The following is a 12,517-nucleotide window of genomic DNA, read 5'->3' as shown; positions in this document are numbered from 1 at the left end:
TTATAGATATTATTATAATATCTTAATGTACTTTAAATTAAATATTTATAACAATATATGAAGGTTATTAATCTTATTGATAAATAGTGTTTAATATAATTGTCTTAAGCCAATGAGTTATAGTTCAAATAGCATAGTTTTTCCATACTCAATTAAGAGGTTGCGGGTTCGAGTCTCCTATCTTTGGTAAAATATATATATAATTGTCTTAAAATTTGGTCAAAAATATAATTATTAGTTAATTTTTTTTTGTTCTTTGTACAGTTACTTTTTTTATTCTACACATAACTTCTACTCATGTTGTCTTTTTTTTCTATTCTATGGAATACATGTAGTACTCTCTACCTATCTTTATTTCACTTCATTAAAAAAAAAAAATAATAAATATGTGTATGGAGAATAGTAAAAAATAATGAAAATTAAAATTAAAATTTTTTAAAAAATAATAGAACAAAATATGATTTAACATATTGAATATAAAATTAAAAAAATTAGCAATTAAAATTATGCAAGAAAGAGTTCTTTAAATTTAAATTTTTATATCTGCTTCAAATTAAATAAGATTAAAAAAATAAGTAAATTTATAAATTTTTATAAATTTTTATTTTAATTATTACATATAATAACAACATAATAATTTTAGTATCATACTTAAATTAATTTAAATTTTATTATTCTATACATTAAAAAATAAATAACTTATATAATTTTTATTTTTATTTTTATTTATTAATAATTTATTATTTATTAAAATTTTTATTTTTTATCTCAAATTTATAATTTAAAAAACATAAAAATTAATTTTCTAAGAATATTAGAAAAAATAAAAATATAAAAATTACAATTTTGTTTTTGAAATTAAATGAAATTTTAAGAAAATCTTAATAATTTTATTAGTTAGAGACATAGAAGTTGATATATTAGATCTAGAGAAATATTAAGAATTAGTACAAATCAGTGTTAAGAATAGGAAAGATATTCAACAATAATATAATATTTTTATATTCAATTGTATATGTTAATAGTAGCTAAAATAGTAATGTCCATATAATATTACTCTTTTAAGAAGATATAAAATATATGATATTATTTTTTTATAATTGTTGGCAAATTTTATAATTTGATTAACAAAAAATCTGAATACGTGATATCTTAAATTTTGTCTGAAAGCAATAAAATATGACTTAACAAGTAAGTCTGACAAATAATAAGGATCTATATAATAGGTATATATCTAGATATCTAAATCAAAGAAGAAAAAAAATTCCTTTAGCAAATTCTTAATAACTCAAAAGTTAACGCAATGGTAGTTATGGATCAAAGTGATAAATAAAGATGAGAGTTGGAATAATGGTACAGTGATAATTAATTTCAATTGGGATGAATAGAAGAAGAAGAAGAAAAAAACAAGGCAGCATAATAATAATGATGAGACAAAGAATAATGGATCATATGATGAGATAATATAATCAAAATAAAAATTAATAATTTTAAAAAATAATAAAATTAAAGATAATTAAAGAAGTTCAAGATAAGATTGAAGAAATATATTTTTTATCTATTAGAATTATAGATGGAAAAAAAATATTTTGGATATAAATTTTTAAATTTACTTTTAATTAAATAGAATTGAAAAAATAAATAAATTTAATAATATTTATAAATAACTAATCTTTAAATAATATCAATAAATTTTTATATTAATTTTATTACACATGATAGTAAATTAATATATTTTCAATTTTATTTTTTAATTTAAATTTGTTTATTTCAATATTTTACATGTTAAATAATTTAAGATATTTTATTTTTTATAATTTATTTTTAATTATTATTAAATTTATAATTTTAAAATAAAAATATAAAATTAATTTCTTAAACTCAATAAAAAAGCGCTCACCAGGCACGCCGCTAGTAATATATTATGATTTTTAAATTTAAAGTAACTAAAATTTTAATGTTTCCATTTTATACCTTATAACTTTAAAGAAATTAGTCATATAATTTTATACGCAGCGTGGTAACGTATAACACAATCATAAAACAATCACCATAAAAGACTATGTATGTTTCAAATTAAAGAACATCTCTTAGATAAAAAGTACAAAACCACGAGAATTGGGACCCTCACCTTCTTGATTTAATTCGGGGTTTTGACGGTGAGAATGAGAGCAAGAGTTTGTGGATTGCTCACCACCGAACGTGTGGGAGAGGAACGACAAGTGTGTTCAAAACTCCAAATTTAATCTAATTTGAAAATTCATCAAATCAGTTTTACTTTTTGTTTAAACAAAAACTGAAATATTTGATCTGGATTTTTAGTTAGAGCAGTTTGTTATTTGTTGTTTAATTGAGTGAAATCTCTCCATCTTTATACTTTATTGCTTTCCTCTCTTTTCTTTTAACCCTAATATTCACAAATCAAAATAGTTCAAATTTCATATTTAAATTTGGAACGTGGCTCAATCCAAATATTTAAATCAAATATCGTTATATAATATTCTATTTTTATAATTAAATTAAATTGCTCATCTCTCAAACTTTAGGTGACTATTATATGGTTTTCCCTAGGTTTAATTTAATTAGGGGTAAAATAATTATTTTATGAATGGGATTAAATTGGTGATTTTAAATTTAAGGGTAATTTCAAACTTGCCAAAACTTAATACTTATATAAAAGAGAGGAAGAGAAACTCAGCATCAACATTAAAGTTTTTAATTCTAATTAGGAATGTTCAAAGGTTGATAATAGCAAGATTACAGCTCTAAGCTAAAAGTGATAGTTTTCTCCTCAAAAGATCTCGCTGACGCATCTAGCATGGCCTTAAAGTCAGCGTTCTCATCAGTCATGAATGAACAAGAGATGCTGACAATCTTCAAGGCATGCCACCAACACTTTCTATCACCTGAACTGCAATAGCACTCTCCCTTTTCACTGCCCATCAGCTTCTCATAGAAGAACTGTTGTTTTTTTGCAAAATATGCGGTGGAATTAGAAAGAACATATTCATGAAAAAGCATAAAGATATGTATATTTGACATGTTGAAGACACTGCTGGAATGGAAGTACAATTCTAATTTGTAAATGGTAGAATTAAACAGAGAATTTGAAGATAATGAATGACATACCTCGATGAATGAGAAACGACCATGATATATGAATGAAATTGTTTTTGGGAAGCAACTTGAAAGCAAGTAATTCATAAGTAGCTGGCTATAGAGAGCTTCACTGTCTGGAGGTGAATATTCTCTCAACACCAAATGTTTGATACTTGGAGGAGTAGTGGAGGAAACTAGCAATGCAGGCATGTATGGATCATCATCCTACACAATTCAGGGTACATAAAATAAAATAGCCACATATCAATATGCATGAAGAAAGAACCAAGAAAGTAGCAAGTGAATACTTACAGGAAATGAATGTCCAATAGAGAGGGAAAGCGATGCCAAAATCACTTGTGGCATATTCCGGGTAAATTCCCTCAAGCTATAAAAGTGCCGAAAATCCACATTGGTAGAAATATTGACTTCAAGTTGATTAGAACTTCTCATAAAAGATATAACAGGTTTGTCATCACCACTATAGTCAAATAATAACAAATTTGGAGCATCAACATTGACCTTCTTCAACTTAGAGCAAAACCTTAACTGCAAGATCTTGAGTTGAGGACTCGAAATATTAATCCTCTCGGACATAGAGCAATTAAATAGTTTCAAGTTCTCAATAAAAGGAAACTTAGAAAACAGTTCAAGAAACCACTTGTCTGCAATAGCAGTGCAGCCAGTGCTCTTCAAATCAATTAATTGCAAACACCTTAAATTTGTGCAACTATCAAAATTCAGCTTGAACGGTGCATTGAGATCCCAAGCTTGATAGCATAGCTCCTCAAGATTTGGAGAATCAATATGTACTTCTGGTATTCCTTCAACATCAACTTTCTTGAGCTTTTGTAAACTCTGCAGGGATAATGATTCCACCTTTTCAATCCTGTCCGCTGGAAGATGTTCTGTACTTAGATGGTTATATATGTTCTAGTACTTGGACGCCACTTTCACAGACCATCTGTATCCACTGATCAACATGGTGGGACACATGCGTAAGGTCGTCTAAATTTTGCAAATCAAGCTTAAATTTTTATATTGCTAAGCCTTGGTCACGTAGCCTCAGCAATCTTTTTGTAACATAGTTAATGAGAATGTCCAATTTCCTGAACCTTTGTCTATTTCCTGTGGGTACATCATCTTCAGAGAAAAAATCCTCGCTGCAAACAGATAGATTGGGAAATGAAAACCATGTGTCATTCCACGCCTTTGACAAAACACTAGTCTTGGCAGCATCTTTGTCTGGCAGCCTTACAAGAATGTCATGAAGTATAATTTTCGGCAGAGCAGAGAACCGGTCCATTTTTTTCTCAACTGCAGTATTGGGAGCAAGTATGATATCATAAATAGACACCACACAAAATATAATAGTAAATCATGCTTAAAGAGCAAACGAAAAACACATATTAACCAAATTGATTCATTTGGGAACAACGGGGGTCTAGGGTTACGAATGAGTTTTTGAACATGGCAATTCGAACATAATTTGAACAGCTATTTTTCAAACAGTGCTTGCCCACATGAACCAAACTAATGTGATACTACTTTCATTCATTCAACAACCTCACTAAGAGGGGAAAAAAAAGATAAAGCAGCAAGGACATAAGACTTACAATCTCCGAAAAATGAGGGTTGTAGCCTTTTGAAAACACGTCTAGCCGTCTAGGGTTAGCGTATCAGCCTTGCAGTTTCAGTGTGTTAGAAGGAGAGTGAGAATGAGAAAGAAATTGAATCATACACCATTAATAGAGAGAGACAGGGACGCGTCATGCAGGCAGGGGATCTTGCCGTTTCGGTATTCCAAGCAAGTCTTCACTTAATAATAATAATGAGAGTAAATGACCATTAAATCTAAAAAAAAAGTTGGCTTTGGATTAATTAATTTTTAAACCAAAAAAAAATATCAATTAAGTCCTTTAAAATAGTAAACCGTAGATATATATATTTTTTTATAAGTGAATAATGTAAAATAAAATTGAATTATTCATATATTTTGATATTTAGAGTGGTATATATTTTATTATTGTCACATGAGTATAAAAATAATGTAATTTTAAATAGTGAAATATTTATTACTTTTTGAGTTTTTTTATATTTTTTATTAATTGCTCTCTGTTTATTACAATCTTATTCAAATAAGTGAAGTTTCAGACTTTCAAGTTCAAAAATTATTATCTACATAACTATCTTTTATAAATATATAAATAGACACGTCAAAGAAATTAACCGTACATATAAATATCATTGTTAAATTTTAGTTGATAAATTCGTAGAAAGACATCATATGTCCACCATTTGCTATTATGGAATAGGGGTGTCTATGGATCGGGTGAAGTCGGATTTGTCTTGACCTGGACCCGGCCTTAAATAATGACTGGGTCTATTTTTTAGATCATTACCCGACTCTAAACCCAGTGAAATCATACTACTTTTGAATCACACTAAAACGGGATCTAAATCGGTGAAGTTCGGTCATTGATAAACTTTATGTCAAAAAATTATAATGCATTTATTTATAAAGAAGAAAAAATCATACTTGTTACCGAGAAGTTGATATCCATATTTGAACTTAAATTTATCCATAAATTATAATTTCGTATTTCTTTAATTTATTTTCTAATTCAACTAAGTGTGATTAAAAATAAAATAATAAATTTATAATTAATATAACATAATGTTTGAATTAATTTAAAACATATATATTTTTAGTCCTCTTATGGTGCACATGGGACCAACCGATCAAATGAAGTCGGGTTCGCCTTAATCCGAATCCGACTCTAAATAATGATCGAATGTATTTTTGAGACCCTTACTCAGTACTAAACTTAAAATCCCATCAAATTAGCTCCTAAAGTGTTTGGGTCCGAGCTAAGCCTTCAAATCGGACGGGGCTGATATATTTTTTAAAAACTAATTAGTTTGAAGTCAAAATCTTTAAGGACCTAATTGTCATCTTACTCTAATAATAATAACTAACTTGTTTATTTTGTGTCTATAATTTATTTTTATTATTTCATATTTTAATAAAAAAATTATGTACTAAGTTTTTTTCAATTCTCATTATATATAGAAAAAGTATATGACAAAAAAAATTGGAAATACATGACCATGTTGACAGTGTTAGGCTAAAAAATTTAAATATAAAAGTGAGATGTTAAATGTTTTTTAAAATTGTGGGATGCACACAAATCGGACCCTCCGATTTGTGTATCAAAAAATCAGCCGATCCGATTTTTATACATCTTATAAATTGGACGGTCCGATTTTAGCTTCTGACACTACAGCTGAATAAAACACTCATACACTCCATAACTACGTCCTACATCATTCTCCCTTCTATATTTAAATCAAAAAGTAATAGCGCTACGGGCTTCGTGTGTGTTTACCATTTTGATTTTTGAGTCGTTAACTCGTTATTATACCCTGAACCAGTGTAGCGATCCGTGCATTGCACGAACATGAGATGTATACATTGGACATGTGTTGTATTAAAAGATGAAGTTTATACAATGATATTGAGTTATTTACTTATTTTTAATACACCCAGCGTCGGGTAGTTGACAAAAATTTAATAATTATGCAACTAGTTTTATTATTTATTACTTTTTAGATTGAAAAGATCTTGATCTGTTAGTTGGATAATTAGCTTGTTAATTATAGAGATTAGTTTGTCATAGTCAGGTTAGTAAAATTAATTATTCTCACTTACATGTATGTATATATATGTGACAGCAGGATTTGTAATAGTTAAGAAAAGTAAATGAAAAATACTGAAGGCAGTCTTTGCCCCCAATTTTCTCTCTCTCGAATTATCTCTTTCACCTTCTACAATCTCCTTCTTTTTCTAATCAACAATTGATTCAGTCATGGACGCAGAACACAGCAGTTTTAACATGATCAGATAGTCCTTGGCGGTAGCAACTGAAATGGATACCATATTATCATATGTAACTGATCATCCAAGATTCTCGAATATTTTTTTATAAACAACATTTATTGTTGTCGTCGTAGACGTACTTGCATTATTATGCACCAAAACCCTTAGCCCCTTCTTACTGTTGATATGAACAACGCAACATATAATTGTGCATATATAAATATTGATTTCAGTAAGTACAAACCGACAATAATTAATGTTTAGCCTTGTGATTTTTTTATCGTCATGGCAAATGAAACTATGAGTGGAAATTGTCTTCGTTAAAATCTAAAAAGTAGAGTCGTTCATGCGTGGTATTAGAACTATTTGACCGGCCTTGTCTCCTATTAGCATCATGCACTCAATTATGTGATTATCCAATCTTCGTACCTGCAACCTTGTTCTATTACATAAGTCGTTGGACTGATCGATGTTGCGTAATAGCATAACTACTATCCCTTCTTTCAGTGTGAGTTGGTATTGTGGCAATTCAGAGCAATTAATTGCATCAAGGACGTCTGGTGTTAACATGTCTAACTCAGACTCCATTATTTCCCTCATCAATGCACAACATATCCGAGCTAAGATAAGTTTTCTCCTTACCACATAGTTGCTGCATAATGTATGTATTTACCTTGTTCACCACTCCCAACATTGGGGCTAGGATGGACCTATCTTTGAAGAATGCTTTGTTGTCAATGTTAGTCAACATGTCAAGATACACAAAGCTAGTTAATTTATGAAAAGCATCTATTGTACCATCAGTTAGTATGTCATTTGGGATTTCCACTTCAGATTCCTTGTTAGTGGAGTCTCCTAGCAACTATCTCCAAGTTGCAGTAGCCACTCTGCAAACATTCTGATATCATTTATATCTGAATCACAGATCTAATAGTAAGGCGCATGTTTTTTGTGAGTGTGAAAACATTACAATACTGCCACAAATAAGATGAGTTGATGGATGCATGAGTAAGGAATTGAGCTTGGTGTAAAGATGGTTAGGATTAATCGGAGAAAAGAATTTGCATTATAACCACCACAGTTAACAGGTTGATTGGGAAATTTGACATTTTGATCATCATTAGAGACACACAGAATGTCGTGAAACTTAATTGGCGATACTGAGTGATCGAATTTTTTGTTGTTGTCGAGTTGCTTGTAAACAAACTTGTCAACACATTGGTCTTCTAATCCAACTTCGTCCAATAAATTTTGCTCATCCTCCGTAAGAGGCACCCCATTGAGATCAATATTCAGAGGCTCTGCCATATAATGACACTTACATGCTTTTGTGGCACCCTTTGCTGGTTCAGTAGTTTGATTAGTAGTCGTCGCATGATTACCTTGTACTTTCTTTGCATGGTCCTGTCCAGGAAGATCTGACTTCTTTCTTTTTTGAGAAGTACATCTACCTTGGTATTGAGCTCTATTTAAAGGTTTGTCACTGGCCAATGGGTTCCTGCATGTACAAGGCAAAATTCGAACCCATGACACTTACTTAAATGGACTAGTAAACTAATTACTAGACCAACCCAACTTGATTTGTGATCCTTCACTTAATAACATAAAAAAACTCCATCGAAAAGGCATCTCGGCTTTAATGTTCCTCCAATGTGAAGGCGGTAGAGATGAACCAGATTAGGAAACCCGTCTACAATATAAGCAGTATTATACCCTCTTAATGATCCTGAGCTTAAGATGATTCCAATTAGAATCCATTATGTGCATGCATAGTGTGTGTTAAATTTTCTTTGTATTTCCTAAAGAATAGGCTTGGAATACCATGCATGATTTGTTAAACATAAATGCCAAAGATACAACATATTAATATAGCTGAAAGATGGTAAAAGATCTACCTGTATGTACATATTTATTGAAAAATGAAATACACCAGATTAAGACATAAATGAACCAAAGCAAGTCATTGAATGAAGGTTCTGATCAGTGTATACCACAAATGGGTCAATAGGGAGGTAAAGTAAAACACACGACATTGTTGATCAATGTCATGCACTCCATCACCAAGTTGCATTGTAGTTACTAAAAAAGGCTAAGTTGGAGTAAAGGACACAGCAAAAATGAGTAAATACAACAGTATATTTTGAGGTGGTGCATGCACATACAAATCTTATATAAATGGAACCCTAACACATATGATGCATGCACAAAATAAGTGCCATTAGTGAACTATATAAGAAGCAGTTTCTAAAAACTTATGGCATTTGACATTTTTAGTTGTGCTATACTGCTATGTAATGCAGGAGTCCTCCTTCATATTTTTGAGGTTTTTTAGAGTAAAAAAAGGACTGATTTTTGTATTTTTGGAAAGGGAAATGAAAAGTTGCTACAAATAAAAACCCAATATATAATCCTTTTGAATCCAATTAATATCACGATTAATTGCATGTATTATTTCTTCATGACTAATATCTAGTGCTATAATAATATTTTTAAATATGCATGATAGCAACACAATAGACACCAATTAAGCTTACTTAGTAGTAGAAAACATGGGAACATTGATTCAATATGCAGAACATATTGTGTAGAGGACACAATCCATAGACAAAACAAACGGAAGCTAAATGAGAATACTAGAGAACAATTAAACATGCTTTAATGAAAGACACCAATATGGGTGAATGGTTCATTTCTGGACGACCTTGACATACATAGTGGACTCATCAGAGGATGAGACAGTGAATCTCAAAAGGGTACCAGCTCTAAATCCAAGCATTTTTGCAAGTCTCTTCAACCCACTTGTCAAGTATAACTGCAAGGATGAGTGGAGTTGTTGTCAGTAGTGTAGGGTTGCGTATTTTTGTCAGGAAAACATGACTTTAAGTGCAGAATATATTTGTATCAGATAATGATACTATGAATTTATTAATTCAAAGTCCATTCTATAACAAAAGATGTGCTTTTCTTCCAATAGTTTAATGAAATTGGTTTAATTATTGTTGCTGCCACATATACTTATAGAAATACCTATTTCAACATGGTAAAATTAATAACACACATACAAAAGGCTCTAATTTACCAGTATAACAATAAAACGATTGCAAACAATGGTAGTAAAAGATGCGAATCTCGTGAATACGCTAGAAAGGGCCACTTTGTTATTGAATTAAAATTTAAAATCAACAAAGGCAAACGTGTATCATTGATGCCATATAAGCTTAACTTATAAATAAAGCATAGCAAAAGATTTTAATTAGGCAAAAGAAGGATCACAGATACACAAATTATTGCAACAAAGGTCTACCAAGAGAAAAACAAAGAAACTGGTTACAGACCGACACCTAAGACACAACTGAGCCTACGCTCGTACTCTTAGGGGTGGCCAACTTAGTAAGCATGAACTAATCATGCGGAGCCTTGGACAAAGTGGCATTGTCACCTTCTGTAACCTTCCTACATTTGGATGAGGATGAATTGGTAGAGTTTGGATAAACTTCAATCAGTTTCAATCAGTCCGCAACCTTTTTCCGATCCTAAACACAGAGACTTACAAATTTTCTAATCAGATTAACCAGAATTGGTTTCTTCTGTTTATGCATGTCTCTCTGCGCATCATTGGAGTGATTTAGGTTGTTGTTTTCTTTTTGACCCTCTACTCACCTACCAAATTAGTCTGCCCTTAGCCATGCTACCCATTCCGCTTCTTCCTCTCCTCCTTACGCCATATTTGTAAGATTTTTTGAGCAATCCTCTCGTATTTGAGTTGAAGGTCAATAATTTTGTTGTTGTTTCTCGAGATTCTCATCTTCCTCCTTAAGGGTTTTGTGATGTGTAGTAAGACTTGAATTTTTAAAATCCTCTCCTCCTTTCCTTTCATAGAGAATACAGCAACATTCATCACTTTTTTCAGTGTCTCTCCTACCCTTCTTCCCAATTCTTTAATTTTATATTGCTCTGGTAAACCCAACAGTTGTGTCCATATAGGAATATGAGAGAATTCTGCATCATTGATCAATAAATCTTCCCTCTATCATTTTAGATTTAGATTATAATTTTTGAAGAAAAATTAGAATTTGTTACCTCCGTAATCTAAATCACGGAAGTCTTCTAGTTGTCTGTATATTATGTTTAGAATAGTCTCTAATATACCTACACTGAATGATGTGTCTGCTAGTAATCTTCTAATCAAATTTTTAGTACATGAAGATGAATCTAATCTCTTTTTGATATCTTCATCAACAAAAACTATGATCCGTTTCTCCTATAATTCAATCTATCTTTTAACTGTTCCTGCGAGGCAGTAGAAACTGTCATTATGAATATCATTAACATTCTAGAGATTTTGACTAATAAAATAAGAATTTTTTGCAAATTCTAGCAGAATTTAAAAATCCTAGTAGCAGGGCACCTATATAAACTTTCACTAATTAATATGATAAGGAGAATGCTAGGTAAACAATGATAATTAATATAATAATTATTAGAACAATGATTAGAAGAATTGAAATTTGATAATGGATGCGGTGCATGCCATGTGAAATTTCCACAATGGAAGAAACCTTCTTTTCAAGTATAGTTATAGCCTTATAGGATAGGATTGCTTTGTCCTTCCTATGTTTTCTTTTCATAAAAAATAGTATGTATACGTATAAAATTAGTTATTACATATTTATGTATATATATATAATATTAGAAATCATTAGAATTTATTATTTTTGGTTATCAGTTAGTCATTAACTTAATTTTTTCAGTTTAATTTTTTTAGTCTAAGAATCCACCAATATTATCTCATACTTTTAAATATTAATGGCTAATTGATAATAAAAAATAACAAATTATAATAATTTTTTAATATTTTTTTATTTTTAATATATATTTTATATAAATAATTAATTTAGTTTCTAATTTGTTATATATATTTAATATAATTATTTTTTTACTAAATGTTTTGTTTTAACTTATATTCAACCATCTTACACCAATACGAGGATTGAGTTCTTCATCAAAAAACTCTCTAATTGAATATTCTCTTAATCCAATAATAAAAAAAGGGGTAAGTATGGTTTTGGTTCCAAAAGTTTAGCGCCAGAATTGAAATCGTCTCTCTTCTAATCTTTGATTTAAAATCGTCCTTAATGTTGCATTTCTATTTAACATCGTCCTTTATATTTTTTTCGGACATAAATGCCTTTTTCATCGTTAGGAGTTGTTAGAACAACAGTTTAATATAAAAAAAGGAAAAGCATTATAAATATATATGTAAACGAAAAAAAAAGGGCAAATTGGTTTGAATCTCCCACTACTGCAGATACCACCGTCGCGCACCTCGTGGAGGGAGAACGCCATGGCTGCCAAAAGCTCAATCTCGTCTCGAAGCAAATCTTCCTCGCATGGTAGGTTGCTACTTTGTTCCCATGGTGAGAGGCCGGTGCTGCGAACCTCGGGGACGAAGGAGAACTATGGGCGCAGATTTTGGGACTGTGTTTACTATGATATTTGTTTTTTCTTTTCTTTTCTTCTGAATTGAGCTATTTGGGT

The 12,517-nt window shown here is 30.3% G+C and overlaps 1 protein-coding gene across 1 annotated transcript; it reads right to left on the bottom strand.

Moving 5' to 3' along the window:
* Nucleotides 1-2,597: 2,597 nt before the first annotated feature.
* Nucleotides 2,598-4,849, bottom strand: LOC107617023 (uncharacterized). The gene is made up of 4 exons (XM_088500207.1): nucleotides 4,716-4,849; nucleotides 3,412-4,416; nucleotides 3,130-3,324; nucleotides 2,598-2,961 (listed from the first exon to the last, which is right to left on the bottom strand). The coding sequence occupies exons 2-4, from the start codon at nucleotides 3,694-3,696 to the stop codon at nucleotides 2,758-2,760; spliced, it is 684 nt and encodes a 227-aa protein (XP_088356333.1). The 5' UTR covers nucleotides 3,697-4,416; nucleotides 4,716-4,849; the 3' UTR covers nucleotides 2,598-2,757.
* Nucleotides 4,850-12,517: the final 7,668 nt, after the last annotated feature.

This window comes from Arachis ipaensis, chromosome B9 (assembly GCF_059453495.1).
Source record: "Arachis ipaensis isolate K30076 ecotype BB chromosome B9, ASM5945349v1, whole genome shotgun sequence".
Classification (NCBI taxonomy): Eukaryota; Viridiplantae; Streptophyta; class Magnoliopsida; order Fabales; family Fabaceae; genus Arachis; species Arachis ipaensis.
This window is presented reverse-complemented; position numbering and strand designations above follow the sequence as displayed.